Raw genomic sequence first — 22890 nt, 5'->3', positions numbered from 1 at the left:
TTTTAACATTTACTTTTCATTCTAAGTAATTTTTAACAAAATTTAAAGTGTTTTTTTAACCATGTTTAATGTAATCACATTCACCCGCAACGCCATTTTGTTTTTACTATGTAAGCCACCATTTTGGGAACTCATTGCTAAGATGTGGTGCCTGTCCATGACATCACTAATGCAGCTCTATTTATAATTGTCTTGCACTGAGATCCAAGATTAGGATTCAGCCAATCCATGTAGAGATCATTTCTGGGTTGTTTTTTAAAAGTTCTGGCTGGCGAAATACTGCTCTATTTTCTGACTTTCATTTAAGATTAGTGTCTTTTTTTTCTGGTCATCTGTTTATTGATTACTGTGCTTGCCTTGGTTTTGACTTTGTTTCATCTCCTGATTCCTTATACCAACTTTACTACTGCATTTCCCATGCAGTCAGTAGAATCTGATTAATTTGTTAAATATAAAAAAAAAATGAAATACTAAAAATAAAATCAAACAGAAAAACACATAATACAGAAAAGCTGATCACACACCTTAATATATTTAAAAAGAGAAAAAGTAAGAGGACCTGGAGAACACAGTTGCAAAAGTAACTAATGCCACAGCGAAGAGGTTGTGGCAATCGGTTCTTATCAGTAGCCATTAGGTACTGCAGGACATGAGGTCATAAAATCAATTAACCCAATTAAACAAGAAACAAAAGGTCATTAAAAAAATATTAGAAAAATAAAAGGTCACAAAATCCAGAGAGGGAGCAACAGCTTACTCCTAACAGATAGATGATTGATGGAACCAGGAAATCTTATTTAATTAAATCTTATTTATTTTCAGCAGCAGCTAAAATATTTGGGTATGCTGGTGATCTCCTTATAAAGGGTCATATTCTGCCAGCTAGTGTACTCATTCCTTCTTCACAATAGACCTATCAGAAGTCAGGGTGTATGATTTGGTACATTTCTGGCACATTCAGGTTTGCCAAATTGTATTCACATGCTGATTTTATTGCTCTTTTCCCAGGTCGGCCAGTGATGATAGTGGTAGAATATATGGAGAATGGATCACTTGATTCCTTCCTTCGGGTAAGAATAGCTTTCTTATACTAAAGCAATATATGTAAAGAGGAAATTCTGAACACTTTTTGGAGAGAACAACAAGCTTGCAGTAGGACATGTGGTGCGTGCACAGACTATATGTACATCAGTCCTGTAGGCTGTGAACAGGTACAGTCCGCTGCTTTGGTATTCTTGTAATCAGTTCAATTCTGAACTTATTAGGGTAGTTCTTTTGAGTGGTTATAGTGTTATCATCATTTTGGCAATGTCATTATTTTGGTTTTAGTGTGGTCTTTACCATTTTGTGTTTTCACTTGCATGGCTGTGGCCATATTGTTATAATTGTGCTACTGGTCGCCTGTAACATGACACATTATGTTATTATACCCTACCTGTCTACAGCCTCAGACATCCAAGCTTTGGATTTACTGCTGAATAACAATTACTTCTAGTTAGAGTGAGAATTAAGGATTTAGCGATTGAGTTAGTACTTTTTTTTGCATCATATCTTTTGACTATAACCTTGGTTTAGCGTTTTGACTTTGTTGATCTGAGTTATTTGTTTTGTTTGGTATTCTGACCTCAGCCTGTTTAAAGACTACAATTTTTGCCTGCCTTCATATATACTTTCAATTTCCTGGTTATTTTTATCTCACTGTCAATTTTTCCAGAACACATCCACCTTTCAAGATATTCATAACAAAAGTTTGAATCTAACATAAGCAGCTCAAATTTGACCAAATACACATATTGAAACATCTCGGTGAATATTCAGTCCATACTCAAATTTAGTTTGGCCAAAAAGAAGCAGTTTGTTAAAGAGGTTTCCATGGAACTGGAAAGGACAGGGTTGAGTGCAGTTAAGCAAAAATGACGTGTTACAGATTGGTTGTAGCTTAATTGTAGGGTTTAGAGATATGTTACTCTTCATTATCCCAAGCTTGAAAAGAAATTTAAGCACACAAATTATGTGCGGATTGCTAAGGCTGGCAAAAATATAGTCAAATGAGCTATAAGAACAATTTAATGATGCCTGTAGGGAATCATGGTACATTTGATATACCGGCTCTAGTTAATTTAGCTTGGCAGAAAGTTTTATTAGTTAGGGGTTATTACAGCGCTCCAAGATAACCACTAAAGATGAAATTACATATTTTTTCAGTTGATGGAGGTCTGTTGGTAAGGGTTTAATAAAATGTATCACCCCAGTCTTGCCTGTATAAACCGGATGTCTTTATTATGAGGAAATTGCCTTCTCTGTGGTTGAAATACCACAACCTTCAATAATTGTGAATTTCCCATTGGGATTAATAAAGTATCTATCTATCTATCTATCTATCTATCTATCTATCTATCTATCTATCTATCTATCTATCTATCTATCTATCTATCTATCTATCTATCTATCTATCTATCTATCTATCTATCTATCTATCTATCTATCTATCTATCTATCTATCTATCTATCTAATTTTGGGATGTCCTTCTGATGGTGCAGGTCGACTCCTCGCTTCCTATTCTATAATGGGAGCCACTTGAACCCGACACCGTCAGTACTGTAACCGTGATGTGCAAGGCAGGTGAGGACAAACAAACACTCCCCAGCACGAGTGCGTTCATTTATATATTAAAACGACCACACTTTTTGAGCCGCGGATCCACTATACAACATACCTCCCCCCTTGAGTTGCCATGCCTGTATCAACTCAGTGCAATTAGTAGCCCAGGTCCGTGGCTTGGCCCTGTCACTGCATTAAAAGCAAATCAATAAAAACACCTAAACAACCCCACACTAAAACCAACCCAGGTCATGACTCTAAAACAATCAGCAATAAATAGTCCATTAAAAAGTTCAGTCCTTAAAAAATGATCTTCCAGCTTGGGCTCCGTGGGTTATTTCCAAAGTCATACACCTATCACGCTTACTGCTCTGTCTCCTGTTTCTCGGTCGCAATCACCAGCTCATCCCACCACTGCCACCATTTGTGACGGCGCAGGTCAGCTCCTTGCTCCCCCTTCTATAATGGGAGCCTCTGGAACTGACACTGTCAGTACCATAACCGAGATGAGCATGGCAGATGAGGACAAAACACACCTGAAGCAAGGGGAAGGTGCAAAGTGCTCAGTGCTTTTATTAAAAGAAACCAAATCCAAATAGTATCCAAAGTGCAGTGCTCAAAAAATTAAATAAATAAATAATCCATAAAATGAAGTGCATGTTGTAGATTAAAATCAATAAATAGATAAAATCCAATAAAACAAGGTTAAAAGAACGCAGTGCAGGAAGCTCATTTTACAACCACAAGCCCTGATGCCTTCTTTTAAAACAGACTCTTGTCCGACTTATCCTATCCAGACCTCGCGGCCTAGAGAGATGTTGACCAGAAAGTGCAGACACCCATTTCTTCCGCTCAGTATCACCTACTGCCAATTCCATGGTGTCCACAGGCAACCACCAAGCCCTGCTCACACGAGCCACTGCCAATCCAGGCTGCACCTGGCATGGGCGCTCTGCACTTCCACTGCTGCCAATGGCTCCACCCGGCAAAAGAACCCCTGAGAATGATGGTTGCTCCTGCTCTCAAAATGCTCAACAAGAACAACCCACAGCCCCCTCCTGAGCGATGGCCACTCACCCCTCCTTGGGGCTCTATTCCTGTCCACCTGCTTCCACTCTGTTCACCAGCTTGTTTCCTCTCTCTTTCTCCTGTCTGCTTCTTCTGTCCTTTAACCTCCACTCTTTCTTTCTTTCTTTCTTTCTTTCTTTCTTTCTTTCTTTCTTTCTTTCTTTCTTTCTTTCTTTCTTTCTTTTTAACTATGTGCTCTTGCTGTGTCTGTATTGGATGCAGATATTGTATGGAAAATTGCAAAAGTTCAATGAAATCAGAAAAAATAAAATATTGATTCTTGTCTTTCTTCAGTCTGTCCTGAAATTCTCCCTCTTGTTTAGTAACTAGTGTACTGCCCTCAAAGTAAAAATACTTCTCTAACATTTTCAGTAAACAAAATTGCTATGATTTCCCCCATAGATCATATGAATGAACTAGATATTTGCTACCTGGAGCATTGGTTTTGTTTTGTTTTTCCTTTGATGTATTTTGAGCTCAGCCAGTTTAAAGACTATGGTTTTTGCCTTGTCATTTTTAATGCTCTACATTCTTTCAGAACACCTCCTCCCTGCACGGTGTCCAAATCAAATATTAGAAGCCTCACGTTCCTAGGCTTAATTACTGTATATTTGCAATCACTTACCTGTGCTTACAAAATTGCTTACTTGTTGATGTTTTACATTAACTTCCTTTTATTTCATTTTATAAAGTACTTTGAGCTACATGGTTTGTATGGAAACATGCTATATAAATAAATGTTGTTGTTGTTGACTGATCAAAAATGTTTTTACCTTAATATGTGGTGGAAAACATATCAAAAGATTGAAAGTGTATATTGTGAAATATGAAAATGCTGAAAACTGATGGCCAAAAGTGAAAATGTGGCACAGTGTAAAATTTTATCCAGCATATACAAATTAATAAATCTGAGTAGCTATTTACTAGATACAGTATTTCACTATACATAATATGGACCAACAAAAAAAAGATCTTTGTTTAAATGTGCAAGATGAAATGATGCTGTCATACAGAAGAATATCTTAAAAGGCTGCACATTATCACTAATTTCAGTAAAAAATGTCTTCTTTTTGTTATCACTCAATAAGCACCCTTTCTCACATCCAACCAGAGTTGGCAAACATGCACATTAAGTGGCCTTTTTAGAGCATTATTTTGCTATAACCTCCATTTATAGAATTGAACAGAGCTGTCAAGAACGCATATGTGCATTTGGCAATGAATGGTCAGATATGTATCCAGATATCTGTTGCTCTTCACCACAATCACCCTTTTTGTTAATTCATAAATTCCTGGCCTGGTCTTCCCATTAGCATGAATCAATATAATCTATCTCTATAACTGAAGTATATGCAGTGATTAAAAGCTCTGTAGTAGTAAGACCACAGGTATGATTGAGATTAGACAGGTCAGGTCAGGTTGGGGAGCATGCACTGGTACCACATGTTGCCGCACCCACCACACAATGACTTGGGATTCTGGTTGGCAACCCCCCAGGCAAATATGTGGTTCAGTCCCACCCTCTGTAAATGACCATCTGTCTACCGCAGCCAGATATTAAGTGGATGTCCCCTTGGCCTGGTCTAGCCGCTCAGACCCTCCACAATGAGGATCCTGCCAGTTGGATCACCCTCAGGGAATCGTGCCACGTGGTCGTGGTGCTGCAACTGACACAACCTAACAATGCAGATAATGTGCCTCATTCAGGATTCCATGAGCTACCGCTCATTCGACACAAACCCTCAGTGCCAGGATGCAGTCGATGGTAGACGTCTTAGGCGTAAAACCAGAAAACTGGTCACTGGTAGGTGAGCAAGTGATCATGGATCCTATTGAGGATGACCCTAGCAAAGACCTTACCTGGCACAGGAAGCAGTGTTATCCCCCTGAGGTTGCCGCAATCCAGGTGATCACCATTCCCATTCCAGATAGGGACAAGTCCCAATTTCCAGTCAGTTGAGATGACACCTGTCTCCCAAATGGAAGCAAAGATTGCTTGCAACGCCAGAAGGACAGCCTTACCACCAGCCTGGAGAAGTTCACCCCAGATATCACTGGTCCCTGCAGCCTTCCCTACCCTGAGCTGGTTCACCACTTGTGCAATCTCAGTGAGAGTGAGTGGTTCACAGCTAATTGGAGGACCCAGAGATATCTAACATTCTAGCTGGAGGAACAGCTTTAAACAGCTACTCAAAGTAGCCAGCCCAGTGGGTCACAACTGCAGTGTCATCCGTAAGGAACGTTCCATCAGCTGCCCTAACTGTGACTCTCCGAAAAAAAGATTCAGATGTGCGTAATGCTTCAATTACTCTGTTACCAGGATGTGGGTCACTAGAACATAGATGGTGTATCAACTTGCTCACAGATTCCTCGCACAAATGCCTCAGAGCTCCGCAGCCTTCCTTCTCAGTTCCTGCGACGGGCTCTGAGCAGGCTCCTATCAATTATGGAGAATCCACTACATCCACTAAACAGTGTCATCTCCAGACAGAGGAGCAGCTTCAGTGACAGCGTCCTGCTCCACTGACAGACTGAGGAGATCGTTCCTCCCCCAAACTATGAGACTCTTCAGTTCCACTCGGGGGGGTAAACGTTAACATTATTCAAAGTTGTTGTCTGTTTTTACCTGCATTTTATTACTCTTTAATTAAATATTGTTTTTGTATCAGTATGCTGCTGCTGGAGTATGTGAATTTCCTCTTGGGATTAATAAAGTATCTATCTATCTATCTATCTATCTATCTATCTATCTATCTATCTATCTATCTATCTATCTATCTATCTATCTATCTATCTATCTATCTATCTATCTATCTATCTATCTATCTATCTATCTATCTATCTATCTATCTATCTATCTATCTATCTATCTATCTATCTATCTATCTATCTATCTATCTATCTATCTATCTATCATGATGTAATAGTGACTGTTTCACCCAGACAATTTATATACAGTATGCCCTCCTTTGCCTGTCCATGCCACTTTATTCCATGAAAACACTTCTTTTCTGCAATGTCACTTTGCTAATAATGCAAAACTGCTCAGTAACCTTTGTAATATCAGTGCTTTTGTATTATCATCCTCCCACCAAATTTAAAGCTCAGTCTTGTCCTATTCCTTAATGTTTAGTTTCTTGGTGCTTCTGCCCTATAGTGATATTGTATAAAAATTCAAAATTATGCAGATTCTGCCTGCTCTATGACTCACTCGGAGTTTTAGAATAAGGCTAGAGAAAAGCCAAGCAAAATGACACCTTTTATTGGCTAACTAAAAAGATTACAATATGCAAGCTTTAGAGGCAACTCAGGCCCCTTCACATCACAATGCCATAGCTCCAAACATCACTGGCCGAGGAAAATTTCCTGTAAGCTATGGCTTCTGGTGCAGTCCACCGAATGGGAATCTTTCCTCCCTAATGGGAAGCAAGAATACTACATTAACAAAACAGAAAAAATAACAGCAGGGCACCCAAATTAAAGATGAATGACACCACCAGATTATGCACATATATACAAATGTATTTTTTTATTATACAATTTATTTCATATCTATCTATCTATCTATCTATCTATCTATCTATCTATCTATCTATCTATCTATCTATCTATCTATCTATCTATCTATCTATCTATCTATCTATCTATCTATCTATCTATCTAGAATTCACAAACTGGGCACTTCTGTAGACATTAGACATTCTATAGTACCAAGGTGCGGTGAAGGAGATTGGATATTTGACCTGAAATGGCAAAAGTGCTGGATATTGTGGGGCTATGTTGTCTAATATGCCTCTCAATATTAAGTTGCAGGCGAGGAAAACATCTTCTGGACTAGCAGACAGGAGTTGGGGATCTCCATTTTTAAAACAGGGAAAGAACAGGGTGTGTTCCCATGAGGCCTGTGCTGGAGTACTAGACTGGAGACTCTCTGATAGTCAGATCCAGAAAGAATAAGATGCTTCCATCTTAACTTTGGAATAGTGTAGAAACTATGTTTTACATAGATATTTAAGTGTGCCAATCCACACAATATGAGATTTGTGGACACAGAAATAGCTTATGACCGTGTATCATGTTGCAAACTTGGAGGTGTAGTGTCACATGTGCGGTTTTAAGTTAACTTCCATTCAGAATCCTTCAGTGGTACATATTTTTATTCTTCTGTTCATGATTTTCATTTCTGGGATATCAAGGTACAGCTGAGGATTTGAGAGTATTGACAATGGGAACTTAAGGGTTGCATCTCATAAAAAATGGCTTGTTCTCTTCAGGTAAAACAGGTATCATGAGGTAGTTAAAGGTTTTTGATACAACCCAGTTTCTTAATTAGAAGTTAATCATTGCTGCTGAAACAATTATTGCTCAAGGAACATGTTTGTGTGTCATTTAAGTTAACTTATGAAAATTCCTTGTATTTAATTGCCTACTTTATTAATTTTGCTCCTCTGTTTTGGTCTCTCCATTGACTTCCTGTTGCTGCAAGGATCAAGTTCAAAACTTGTCTTGACCTACAGTTTTCTGAATGGTTCCACTCCTTAGTATCTCTAATCCTTGGTCTCTTCATATGTCCCTTCAAGAAGTCTCTCTTCTGGTCCTGCCTGTCTACTGACCATCCCTCCTCTTGCCAGAAGTGGTCAAAGTTCCATTTCAAACTCAATTTCATGAAAATTGCTGGCTCATCACTACAATTAACAATGACATCCAATTGACAGAATGAGAACAATGCAACACGTGCGGAAATCATCGGCGCGCACAAACCAAAAGAGAAAGTGGCTTGTTCATATACCGAGTGTGTGGTTGTGAACCAAGGCAAAAGTTTGGTGAACTTTTTGGTCGTAAACCGAGTTGTTCATGTACCGAGAGGTTCGTGAACTGAGGTTCCACTGTATTTAGAAAGAAACAGAATGGAGAAAAAAGTAAAGGACAGAGAATTACTAATCTGCTAAGAACCACAAATTATTTGGATGATAATCTCAGAAAAGATAAAACTGACAATAAAAGAATGAACTATCAAGGCAGAATAAAAATACAGACTAGCCATAGAATTAAATAAGATTTCTTATTGCCAAGGAATGGCTTCTAACTAAGAAACTGAGTTGGAACAAAACCCCAGAGCAAACTTGAGAACTTCTGAAGAGTGAGCAGGCTCCGCAAATGGAGGAGTAAATGAATGAGGGTAGAAATGCTTGAGAAATTGACCTATTAACTGGTGCAGTAGAAAAAACGTTGCAAATATTAGGTCAGAGCCTGGTGATGAAGCTGGAGTTGTTCATGGACAAATGTTTTAATTTCTGAGTCAATCTACCATACTTCCTCATTGTCATCTATGAACACAAGCTATTGGTTTTGACAAAAAGAATGGGATTGTGAATACAAGTGACCGAAAGAAAATTCTTGTACAGGGTGGAATATTCCCCAAAGGAGCTGGACAAAATGCTAAGAATAGGATGGTCTAGTGTCTTCACTTTGGCTTGCTGCCACCACAACAATAAATAGCATAAAGTGAAATTGATATAAAATATTTTGTTATAAATAATTTTAAATAATAATAATAATAATAAATAATTTCATATATCCTCTTATTTCCAGGAACTAGAGGACAGTGAGATTTAACATTATGCTTGGTTATTTAGGAAACTTAACTGAAATTTAAACTTCACAAAGAAATCCATTGAACATACAATCTCTATAAAGTAAAAGACGCTCAACTTCAACCTCTTTTCTTTTTTTCAGAAGCATGATGGTCACTTCACAGTCATCCAGTTGGTGGGAATGTTGCGTGGTATTGGAGCAGGAATGAAGTACCTCTCAGACATGGGTTATGTCCACAGGGACCTAGCTGCTCGTAACATCCTGGTTAACAGTAACTTGATGTGCAAGGTATCAGACTTTGGGCTTTCACGTGTGTTGGAGGATGATCCTGAGGCAGCATATACAACAACGGTATGTCCTTTTCTCCTATTATTTTCTAAAGAGGGGCAGCTAACTGAACAGCAGATCTGAACACAGTGACTATTGCAGCACATCTAGTTCAATCGCAATGACCTTTCATTCCCTCCTGTTGTTGTCATTTTCACAAGGTTATGTTTTCAGTGAAGAAGTGCTTGCTTGCTGGCAGGCACAGAGAACAGCTACAATACTGATCATGGTCACTAGATGGCAGCAGAGAGCCAAGTATTACAAGCTGTCTTACATACTGTATTTGCCCATCTTGAGAGAAGTATGAATTAAAAGAAAATGGAGCTTTGAACATGTTTCTGTTTATGATAGATGAATGCTGTACTTACTATGGCCAGGATAAAGTCCAGAAAAGTCATGCAGTTATTCCACAACACAGTGGAAAGACTTTAGCAAGTTTATAAATCTTTCCTGAAAGTTAGTCAAGTTGAAATTCAAAGTTGAAACTCAAATGTCTGCTGCAAGTCAAAGTGTCTGATCTGAAAACAGGACTCGTCATTCAAGAAGCCTGTTACAACTAAATAGTTCTGGAATACTTTGTAGCTGAAATGTAGAGATGGGGCTGAGGACAACCATTCTCTAAAGCAAAGTTTAATGTACCAATGAAGAGAAGCTAAATGGTAAAAACAATTTTATGCAGTATAATTATAAAAATATGGATAGTATCAGTGTCAAAGCAGCAGCCTTAATACCTCAGAGTTTTAAAGTCAATCATAGATCAGACACTGTTTGAGTGGTCTTTGAGAATACTCATATGCCAAGTTGAATTTTACACTGTGTATGGTGGTTCTGTCCCAGATTTCAAAAAATAGTAATTTAAAATTGATTTTGTGTGAGTAAGTGGAATTTGAGCTCAAGTATAGTTTATTATGTAATAGTGCCCTGGATAAGGTTAATTTCTGCTTTATGCTCTATTCTGCCAGGGCTGTTTGCAGCTCTTTGTTGAACTGAAACAAGCAGTTTCTGTAAAGAAATGCATAAATAAACACATTCAATATGTGTGGCATACCATCTGGTGTCAGAACAGAGCCAAAGCTTCAACAGCAAGTAACAGGAAAAAAGAAGAAACTCATTTTGGGTGAGATATACCCTGCTTTCCAACCTTGCCCCTCTCTACAACCTCACTTGTCATATGTTTCCTCAATATTTACACTCAAGAATCCAAGCCTGTACAATGTGCAACCATAATGTGTAATCATAAGCAGTTTTGTTCTATTATCATATAAGTCATTAGTGGTGCCAAGAGGAGAATGACCAATGTCAGGACTGCTGTAGAATAATGCATCATGAAAGGTATCTCCGATTACAGATGCCGTTCACAGATGAAAATCAGGGTTTTTTTTTAATGTATGCATTTTCCTGTTTTTGTTGGTGTATGCATATTTCACGCTTGAATCCATGCACAGTTTTATAATTGAGATCGCTGTTTTGTCATGGTAGATTCCTAGGGTAATCCTGTTCCACATTATACTGTTTTTTTATGAGGGCCATAAAAGAATGTGTCAAATCCTATACTCTTACAACACTGTCAGGTTCAGTACTTTCTCCTTCCTTTTACATCTGTAACCCCAAGCAATTAAACAGAGTACCGGAACAAGCAGAAGAAAAGTGACACATTTATTTATGTAGTACAGATATGTGTTAATCTTCAAATATTATAACTAGTGCCATAAACAAAAGGCAAACAGAATATGACTTTGCAAACCTTACAGCCAGATAGTGCTAGATGTGTAGTTTCAGGCAGCACAAAAACATGTACAGTAGTTACACTCGATTGTCTTTGGTCAGGTCATCATCTGGTTTGCTCTCCTCTTAGCCAGCTCATCATTTGACTTTTATACATATTTCTTCCTTAGTGACCTGGCTACATTACAATTACAGGGCTCATAAATCTAAAAACCTGTCTCTCCTCCAGCTTTCCTTCCTGGAGGGGAAATGAGTACTTAAAACAATGCCTCTGATCTGTCAGCAAAGAATTATATCAAAGTACCATTGTAAAACTAGTTACAAGTACATTGATGCAAAACCTTCTACCAGACCCAGTGGATGGTCATTAAATGGCCTTTCATCTCATGCTGCCTGTATTCCCTCAGGCTAGAAGACCAGTCTACAGTATATTTGAGATTTTATCATTAGTACTTTTAACCTTATTAAGTTCTAAAATCTTTGTTTTTTATCTACACATTATTATTATAATATTATTACTAGGGGGCTTCAACCCTGCTCACTTCACTTGCCAACCCCCCTGGCCTGCGCTACGCAACAGCCACTTCGTGTCTCTGCCACTTGCATATGTGGATTTCACTTTCACCAAACAACAAATCTTTTAATTCTCGCAGATACGCCTCTTCATTAGGAAGAAACACTACTTTTCCCTGATGGCAACACGAATTAGACTATCTACAAGTCTCCGACTTAAAGTTTAAATCCGAACAATATATTCAATCTCTTTTTGCTGTTCTATTATTTCACCAAGTAATAATTTCCATTTTTTTGTGCTAATGCAATCTTTACTATCATTTTTTTGAGACTTTCAAATCTTAGCACATTTATTATCTCTAACCTGCTCTGCATGTGTATCGCGCCAACATTTTTGAATTCTTTACGACGTTCTACTTTGTCATCTACTCTTTATCTTTTATTTCCGGCCCAGGGCGTGTTGAAATCTCTTGGCACAAAGTCTCGTCTCATGGGACATAAAAGTATCTCACTGAAAAAGTCATATCTTGTCCCAGACTAAAAAGTCTTGTCTCGTCCTAGGATTTTTTTATTATAATTGACAGACACCATTATAACGATACCAGGTGGCTATTTGTATAAAATGAGCATGTTCCTTATTTTTGAACAGGTTTTCCTCCAGTTACTCTGTCTTTTTGCCCAAATTCACAAAACACTGGTATATATTGACCACTGACTCTAAAGTGGCACTTGGGTTGGCAGTAATGCCCTAACCAGAATTGATTCTTACTATGTCCTTGATAGGCTCTGGACCCCTGCTGCCATCCATTAAGTTAAACAGGTATTACTTTATGTTAATACTGTTTTACTGTGTAAGTTATAATAGGATAATTCTTAAGTTGAAAATTACCTTATTTTTCAAAATACACTGTGAATGAAATAACACAGTAACAATCATTTATCAGTTTAATTACACTCTGTGTTGGCTTGTAAATTTGCATCTGAATGAATAGCTAGATTTCAGGAACTGAATAGTCAAAGTGCATAATGCCATGTTTGGCAAAATTAAATAAAGACATTCAACATTAGAACTCCTCCCAATTACTGAGGCCATGATAAAGTCCTCTTATATCAGAATGTTCTGGAGAAAAATGTGAGATAATTCATCACTCAGTACAAGTACATTCTAAATTGGACCATGCAATAGGACAATGATCTTGAGCACATTCAAATTTTGTAACTGAATGGCAGATAAAGAAAAGAATGTTTTGGAATGAGTAAATGACAATGATGATAATGTTGCCCCACCATTTATAGGACAAATTACAATTTTTATAACATTTAAAAGCATTTTATAGCATTTAAGTTTTGATCTTGCTTTACAGTAGTAGACAACGGAGTGGGAAATTTGAAGCATTTTACGATTGTGAGTATAATTCCATTTTTTAGTAGGTAACACAAAAAAGATATTTCACCTATCAGAGAGAAAAGGTGGCTTTTTAGTAGAGCACTGGGATTCCCCATAATGTCAGCAACATGTCCAGCATATGTGATAAACAGGAAACTGTTCTGATGTGATTAGCCAGTTTTTGAGGACCCCTTTTTTAGGCCTATGCACCCATCTTTTATTTTTGCAGTTTATACATTCTTATGATCTAAATCAAAATGTGTTATATAATAACATTTGATATTTTTAGGATAACAATGCAAACAGCTTTACTATACTGTATACCGACATGTTCTTAAAATTCCAAAGGCTTCCATACTTTCCTTTTTCATTGAAAATAATACACATATTTACATTGGGCTGTTTTTTTATATTTGCTGCCATTGAAGCATTGTCAAATAAGTTAACATAAAAATGACATTTACCAAGAAGCAGCAAATGCAACTAACAGTTTAAGGTGATACCTTTTTAAATGAGTTATTACCTTACTTTTTTTGTCAATCAGAACAGATTATCTCAACATCATGCAGTATGCATATGTGTCTACTGCTTTATCAGCTTGTGCTTCCTGTTAGCCTTTTAAAAGTCAGTAGCAGGAGTCAAAACTCTGAACATCTTTAGCTCCACTGAGAAACATTTCAAAGTACAAGCTCTACCGTCAGATATAGCAGCAGTATGGCTAAGGAGCCCTTGAGTACAGAATGCACCATGTTATATTTAACAGGAAGAAGCTAGATAATGAACTGTATTTTTATCCATCATCCAACCCGCTATATCCCAACTACAGGGCCACAGGGGTCTGCTGTAGCCAATCCCAGCCAACACAGGGCGCAAGGCAGGAAACAAACCCCGGGCAGGGAGCCGGCCCACCGCAGGGCACACACACACACACACACACATTCACACACCAAAAACACACTAGGGACAATGTAGAATCGCCAATGCAACTAACCTGCATGTCTTTGGACTGTGGGAGGAAACCAGAGTACCTGGAGGAAACCCACGCAGACACGGGGAGAACATGCAAACTCCACGCAGGGAGGACCCAGGAAGCGAACCTGGGTTTTCTAACTGCGAGGCAGCAGCACTACCTACTGCACCACCGTGCCGCCACTGTATTTTTAACTACCTCTTAATTTCTAAGTTTTTGTTTTCACATTAGGCCCTCATATCGCAACTGATTCATGTCAGATTGTAGTGTAAAAGACCACATCACATTTCATTTTTTTTGACTCAATTAACACTCTGTTTTGCAGCTCTGCTAAAGAGCAATATATTGTTTTACTTGGTAGCATTTTACCTAAATGTAAGTGTACCTATTATTTTAATTCTATCCATGATTTACCAATAAATGATTGATAATTTGTGCTTCAGAATTGGTGTCTTTACTAAACGTTTCCTAATATATAGCCTTGGCATATGCTGTTTGCATTTAATTTACTAATTTTGGGCTTGGATAAATTTAACTGGAGGTTTGTGCAATATAGTCAGTTATCTGTGAAGTGTGGTATACACGATAAAACAGTTAGTTTAACTGGTATTAACTATGCTTACAAAGATTTATTCCAAAATCTATTTAAATGTGATTTACAAAACTAAATATGGTGTAGCTACATCAGTGTTATCATTCCAGCACCTACCTAACTTCTACCTAAACCTATGATTAGCTTAATTCTATTGTCCCTCCTTTCCTCACATAGTTAAATACATCCATTAGTAATTTATCATTCACACTTAACTCAGTTGAAAGTGACACGGGCCATAACCTACCCCAGTTGCACTGTGTACAACGCAGAAATTAGCTGTGAACTTGGCATTAATCCACTGCTGATCACACTTATCCGTGCTCACTCACGCATGGCTAATTTAGAATTTCCAATTAACCTAATGTTTCTGGGATGTGGGATTAAAACCAGATTGCACCAGGAAAAGCCCACACAGACATGGAACAAATTTCACTTGAGCAGTATCAGGGCTGAGATTCTAAGCCAGGACTTTGATAGTATAAGACAGCAGAATTAACCATTGCATAACCATGCTTATGGAGTAATATTTGAACAAATTAAATAGAATAATAAATGTGGAAATAAATAAATGTATTGCAAAATGTGAAAAATAAATCTCTCTATTATAATAAAAAAATTCTGGGACAAGACGAGACTTTTTCAGAGAGATACTTTCATGTCCCAGGAGACGAGACTTTGTGCCAAGAGATTTAAACACGCCTGGGGCCGGAAATAAAAGATAAAGAGTAGATGACAAAGTAGAATATCATAAAGAATTCAAAAACGTTGGCGCAACACACATGCAGAGCAGGTTAGAGATAATGAAAGTGCTAAAATTCAAAAGTCTCAAAAAATGATAGTAAAGATTGCATTAGTGCAAAAAAATGGAAATTATTACTTGGTGAAATAACGGAACAGCAAAAAGAGATCGAATATATTGTTCGGATTTAAACTTTAAGTCGGAGACTTATAGATCGTCTAATTCGTGTTGCCACCAGGGAAAAGTAGTGTTTCTTCACAATGAAGAGGCGTATCCGCGAGAATTAAAAGATTTGTTGTTTGGTGAAAAAGAAATCCACATACGCGGGTGGCAGAGATGCGAAGTGGCTGGTGTGTAGTGCAGGTCGGGGGGGTTGGCGAGTGAAATAATAAAAAATATGTGACAATAATGAAATGTCACAAAAAATGTTTTTTATTGCTTATTTCTTTCTTTGTTACTTTATTTTTATTTTACTTTGTTTATTTTAATGACATCAAATGCAACATGAAATACACCTTGAAATGAAAAATGTCATTCTCATCCTTTAAAGTTGATAGGGTGGGCTCTAGCAAGTACTGTGCTTTGATTGGTGAGCACACATAAATATTTGGCCATCAAGTGCTGCCCTTGTAGGCAGACACTTCAGATGGATAATTCTGAGAGAATGATGAATTCAGGGCTTCTTGTGTTAAAGTAGTTGTTTTGTGCTGTAATTTTGGAAAACTTTTTTTTATCTGCCACAGACACTCACAGTCACAACTTTGACAGCCGTTTTGCTTGTCTTGGGAATCCTAGTCTAAACAGAGCCACTAGAAGTGAGTCTCATATAATTACAGAACACATCACTAAGCCCTTTTGTGTTAACTGGTGAAAGTGATATTTTGTTTCAAGGCATATTTCACATTGCATGAGGTATTATTAAAATAAATAAACAAATAAATACTTACATAGTACATATTTACATACATACATAAAGAAATAAATGAAAATGCATGCTACCTATCCTAACTAAATAATATTCTGTTAACGTATTCATTACAAAAGTTGCTGCAAAGCAAATATTGTGACAGTGATGCAGAACAAATTCTTGTCATACTCATTTTGTAAAAAAGTGCATATTGTAAAATACACTATTTGTAGTTGAACATAAATTTAACTAAATGTACTGTATGTGCGTATTTCAGGGTTCTGAGGAAGATGTCAAATAAGCAAATATTTGATTAAACTTTACCCACATGGTGGCTCTGTGGCTAAGGATCTGTACTGGTATCTGGAAGCTTGCCAGTTTAAATTTGTTTACTGCCTGAAGGGATTGTACTCTGTTGGGCCCTTGAGCGAGGAAATTAACCTGAAAACTGCTCCAAGAGAGCTGTACAATGGCTGACCCCCAAAGGTTATGAAAAAAGGTAATTTCCCCTCAGGGATTAATTAAAAAAAAAAAAAAAAAAAAAATATATATATATATATATATATATATATATATATATATATATATATATATATATATATATATATACATATATATATATATATATATATATATATATATATATATATATATATATATATATATATATATATATATCAAAGCTTTTCATTGAGCTCCACATTTATACACACTAATATTCATTATTCAATAAAAACCTCCACTTACACAATAGAAGCCAACACCTAATCAAACAGTCTGTGTAATACAACTTTTTCAAGGAGAATTCAGTAACATCATAGCCTACCTCAGAAAAATATCATTTAAAACAACAAGATATCTCATACACATCATTATTCCCTGGAAAATAAACCAAGAAGTTTAGAAAAAAAGTTAACGGTTTTAGAACACCTCAGGTTTTCTAGCTTTTCTTCAATCTTAAGCAGCTGAAATGCAATGAATGACCTAAAATAATAAAGTATCTATCTATCCATCTATCTAAAATGGACAAAAGGTAGCTGTAAACTGCCATATGTTTAAATTTAAAGTTTAGTTTAGCAAAAACTGAAAGAAAAGGGAAATTTCAGAATATTACAAATGGGCCTCCTTCAGGGAACAACTAATAGGTTACACCCTACAGATGTTCTGCAGCAATTAAAATGAATTAAACCTTTTAGCAAGTTGAAGAAAACAATTTGCACAGGGATCCCAACTGCTGTTGATTACATAAAAACCCTTAAAGCAGAGTTGGAAAGACTGTGTTACAACACCCTGTGAAGTACTACTTGGACAATATTACACTGTAGAAAGTTGTAAATTCCAGGGATAATGGCAAGAAAATGGCAATTAGCAAATTAAATAAGACAGAACATTACTACCATTAGACGTGTAGGCCTTTTATTTATCTATCTTTGTTGGGAAACAACCCGGACACAGACAGTCGGACACCAATGGTTCCAAAACCAGCACACATTTATTCATTATATACAAGTGAAACACAGCACACAACCCACTTTTACCCCCCAAAGTCCAGGTCTCACAATGCCTTTTCTCTCTTCAGGTCCGCCTCCACTCCTCTCCTCCGAGCTCTGTCCTCTTCCACCCGACTCCAGCCATCGAATGGAGGGAGGTGGCCTCTTTTAAACCCACCCGGACGTGCTTCAGGTGCCTCCCAATGAGCGACTGCCTGCACTCCCTGGTGTGGTGGAAGTGCTGGCTGTGCACCCGGAAGCACTCTGGGTGTCCCTGGTCTTCTTTCCCCCCAGCACTTCCGGGTGTGGCAGAAGTGCTGAGGGCCAGGGCTCCTCAGGCATCTGGGCGTCCCCTGGCGGTGACCACGGGCCCCTATAGGGTTGAGCTTCTAAGCTCTGTTCCCGTGGTCCCTAAAGCCACCAGGGCGGTCACCCCCTCATGGTCTGGAGGAGGCGTAATACCTCCTTTGGTCCTTCTGGGTGTCCCGGCTGGGTACCACCCCCAGCCGCTTGCCACACTGCCCATCCGCCAGCTGAGATCCATAGGGGCCAATGGCCCGTCCCGCGAGGGTAGGTCTCCAACAAAGCGGGTCCTACTTTCGGATATCCAGGGTCCAGTCCTGCAAAACAGGAAGCAGAAACAGGGGCGGAGCTGCTGCCTGGACACCTCCACCTGGCGTCCTTCTGTGCTACACACAGGCAGCACTCCCCCCTCCGACTAGCACCCTGGGATCTGCCCCTTCAGCACCCCCTCCGTGGGTTCCGTGCCCCCCTAGTTGGGACATCAGACGGGATTGCTTGCACCCCCGTCACCTCAGCCGACTTAGGGGTTTCCCTCTGCCCCCGCAGAGGGTGGCCCTTCTCTGGATGTGAGCAACCTGCCTCACGTCCTTCCTTATCGGAGGAAGCGGCTCTCTTCCCTCGATTCCTCCTCTTTCTCTGGGACGCCGTGACAGTTTGGGTCTCCCTATGGGAGAGGTATAGACCCTGTCCCGTCTGCATCCCTGTGGAGTGATGCGAGACCAATGCTGACTTAGAGCATAGGGCACTAGGACCCGTGGCACTCATCAGACAGCATCCTGCCTGCCCTGTTGCTCTCTCCCCTTTCACCACACAATCAGCTCCCACCTCCACATCCACTATCGCAGCCTCCCCTACTTGAATCCAATCACCTTCCGTTAGGTTCTTTTTCGGTGGGGCCTCCCTTTTCCTTTACAGTGCCAGTATTACTTACCCGCACCGCTGTGCCGCTCTGGCCGAAGATTCCAGTGTCGCGCCGATCCATCCACTGTCGCAGTGTCATCACGGACATGACTTCCTTCCCCTCCAGTTTCTTCAATTCCTCTCGGAGGGCACGTATCACCTGTAATAGCGACTCTGCAGGCTGAAGGCACTCCCCCAGCTTGCACAGAGCCGCCGGCAAGCACAGACAGTCAGCTGGCGGAGGACTTACCTGTCGATCAGCCACACACTCTGGCTGTCTGCTGTGGGGCCTCTCCTTTGGCCCAATCGGGTCCTTCCCTGGTTCGGGACTGACATTAATTGGTCCCGCCTTCGACGAATCACTGACGGGTACGCAACACACACCGTCCAATCATTTGCCTGTCTCGGGGAGGGACTTCTGGTCCGCGGCCATCTTGTTTCCCCTTGGAGGAAACAAGCAAAGTGACACCTTTTATTGGCTATCTTGCCTGAAGAAGGGGCCTGAGTTGCCTCTAAAGTTTGTATATTGTAATCTTTTTAGTTAGCCAATAAAAGGTGTCATTTTGCTTGGCTTTTCTCTAGCCTTATTCTAAAACTCCGAGTGAGTCATAGAGCAGGCAGAATCCGCATAATTTTGAATTTTTATACAATATCACTATAGGGCAGAAGCACCAAGAAACTAAATGTTAAGGAATAGGACAAGACTGAGCTTTAAATTTGGTGGGAGGGTGATAATACAAAAGCACTGATATTACAAAGGTTACTGAGCAGTTTTGCATTATTAGCAAAGTGACATTGCAGAAAAGAAGTGTTTTCATGGAATAAAGTGGCATGGACAGGCAAAGGAGGGCATACTGTATATAAATTGTCTGGGTGAAACAGTCACTATTACATCTAGATAGATCAGTCACTATTACATCTAGATAGATAGATAGATAGATAGATAGATAGATAGATAGATAGATAGATAGATAGATAGATAGATAGATAGATAGATAGATAGATAGATAGATAGATAGATATGAAATAAATCGGGTCCTTCCCTGGTTCGGGATGACATTAATTGGTCCCGCCTTCGACGAATCATTGACGGGTACGCAACACACACCGTCCAATCATTTGCCTGTCTCGGGGAGGGACTTCTGGTCCACTGCCATCTTGTTTCCCCTTCTCCTGGTGCAGCGGAATGCCTCCGGGCAACCTTGCAGCTGACGCGGCCTTTCGAGCTGCAGCGACTCCTCCTCCTCCGCAGCTCTTCCTGCTGCCGCCGCGCTGACAAAGGCCTGTGGATCGGCACACATCTGCAACCGACGCAGATCCGGGCAGTCCCTTCCTGCAACAGAAAATGCAAGTCCGGCCCCTCAGAATAGAATAGAATACCAGAATTGGCAGGTCCAGCACTGGTGCCCTGTGACGCTTTTCACAGATGAGAGCAAGTTCACCCTGAGCACATGTGACAGACATGAAAGGGTCTGGAGAAGCCGTGGAGAACATTATGCTGCCTGTGACATCATTCAGCATGACCAGTTTGGTGGTGGGTCAGTGATGGTCTGGGAAGGCATATCCATGGAGGGACACACAGACCTCTACGCACTAGACAATGGCACCTTGACTGTCATTAGGTATTGGAATGAAATCCTTGGGCCCATTGTCAGACCCTATGCTGGTGCAGTGGGTCCTGGGTTCCTCTTGGTGCACGACAATGCCCGGCCTCATGTGGTAAGAGTATGCAGGCAGTTCCTGGAGGATGAAGGAATTGATACCATTGACTGACACCCAATGGTTGCCTGACCTAAATCCAATAGAACATCTCTGGGACATTAGGTTTCTGTTCATCTGATGCCGCCAGGTTGCACCTTAGACTGTCCAGGAGCTCAGTGATGCCCTGGTCCAGATCTGGGAGGAGATCCCCCAGGACACCATCCGTCATCTCATTAGGATCATGCCCCGACATTAGCAGGCATGCATACAAGCACATGGGGGCCATACAAACTACCGAGTATGATTTTGAGATGCTGCAATGAAATTTCAGCAAAAATGGACTAGCCTGATGCATCATTTTTTCCCTTTGATTTTCTGGGTGTTTTTGAATTCAGCCCTCTGTAGGTTGATAATTTTCATTTCCATCAAACGATGTGGCATCGTTATATATATTATATATATTGTGGTGAATGGCTGGCATTTCAGTCCAGTCGGGACTTCCTTCCATGGAAGAAAACAGACTTTCAGGACACTACATCCCCCGGAACACTAGATGGCAGCTCCCCTGGATAGAAATGGCTCCTTGGATTCCTGCAGGGCAGTATGGGACATGGAGTCCCTATCCTCAGCCCTGTTGGGTGCCACCAGGGGGAGCTCACAAAGAACCAGGGGGATATTACGAGGACGTCAACCCGGAAGTGCTTTGGGGTCACGAGGACAGAAGCCCACAGTACTTCCAGGACGCTTGATAAGGGAAGATGTGATGGTGACCTGGAGAAGAAGTATTTCCGGGTCACGAAGTATAAAAGGACTATGGGAAACCCCAGCAGACCGAGCCGGAGTTGGGTGGGAGTGTGACGGAGCTGCTGGGAGTTGGAGGATTGTTGTATTGATGATTATTGTGCTTATTATTGTTTATTGAAAATTGCGGAAGGTGCGGTGCTTTGGGCACTTTATTGAAGAAAATATTATTAAAATCTTCTTGGTGTTTTACACATGTGTCTGGGACGTCTGTCTGGTGGGTTCAACGGGGCAACAGCGACCCCTGGCGTCCACAATATATAAACATAAAGAGTGTAAGTAATATATGTTTATGGTCAACTGATGATATTTGTTTCCTTGATATTATCGTAAGCCATTTTAACATGACAAAGTAAAATTAAATGAGACCTTTATCATTTTTAACAATTTTTTTATGTTTAACAATTTTATATTGTAAATCACATAATTAATATAATGTTTATAGACTGTTATTAGCTTGTTATGATAAATGAAAATATTACTCTGTAAGCTTATCATTTACCATATTAAACCTGTAAACTGTGTGGAGATTTATTTATATTAGAGATAACCATACTGAATATTGTTATATTGCTTTCTATATTTGATCAAGAATTTGCAGTGTGCAGTGTGGAATTATTTGCACTTCATATTAGCTTTTTTATTTGTAAACTCACTCACTGTTGCATACCTTAGGATAGTGGATTACACTAAAGTTGTAAAAAGAATATGAAGAATTTAAACATTTTGTCCCCTATACTACACAATGAAAATTATTTTATGTAGTATTTTATATGATGAACACCAGTCCAAAGTTTATTGTAGAACTAATTTTTTTTTCATTTCTACTGGCAGGTTAAGTGACTTGATCAAATATACACAGTGAGTCAGCAGTAAGGATTAAATTTGCAGCTTAGTCACACCATCTGCCAAAGCAAGAGAATACAGTATTAAGAATGTTTTTTAACTTAACACTGCTTTTTATCCATGTCTTGAGGAAGATATACTGTACATGCATGTTTGTATTATTTACCTGATGTATGAACTACTTTCTGCTAAAGTCTGAATTTGCCATCTTTTCACTTCCTAGCCTTATTGTGTAGTACTAGGGTGTTGTACCATGTTAGCCATTATGAATGTAGAGAAAAGCCAAGCAAAATGACACTTTTTATTGGCTATCTTGCCTGAAGAAGGGGCCTGAGTTGCCTCTAAAGCTTGCATATTGTAATCTTTTTAGTTAGCCAATAAAAGGTGTCATTTTGCTTGGCTTTTCTCTAGCCTTATTCTA

General features: G+C 39.3%; 1 protein-coding gene across 2 annotated transcripts in view; it reads left to right on the top strand.

Moving 5' to 3' along the window:
* Positions 1 to 22890, top strand: part of epha6 (eph receptor A6) — a 364797-nt gene that overhangs the window by 331252 nt on the left and 10655 nt on the right. Inside the window, exons 12-13 of one of the 2 annotated variants that reach the window (XM_051927201.1) lie at positions 1009 to 1070; positions 9410 to 9616. In XM_051927201.1, coding sequence (XP_051783161.1) covers positions 1009 to 1070; positions 9410 to 9616 — 269 coding nt within the window. Of the gene's footprint in view, positions 1 to 1008; positions 1071 to 9406; positions 9617 to 22890 lie in introns of both variants that reach the window. The other variant, XM_028799848.2, reaches the window with a different exon arrangement.

The sequence above is a fragment of the Erpetoichthys calabaricus genome, chromosome 4 (assembly GCF_900747795.2).
Source record: "Erpetoichthys calabaricus chromosome 4, fErpCal1.3, whole genome shotgun sequence".
Classification (NCBI taxonomy): Eukaryota; Metazoa; Chordata; class Cladistia; order Polypteriformes; family Polypteridae; genus Erpetoichthys; species Erpetoichthys calabaricus.
Note: the sequence above shows the minus strand (reverse complement) of the source record. Positions and strands in the feature narration are given on the sequence as shown.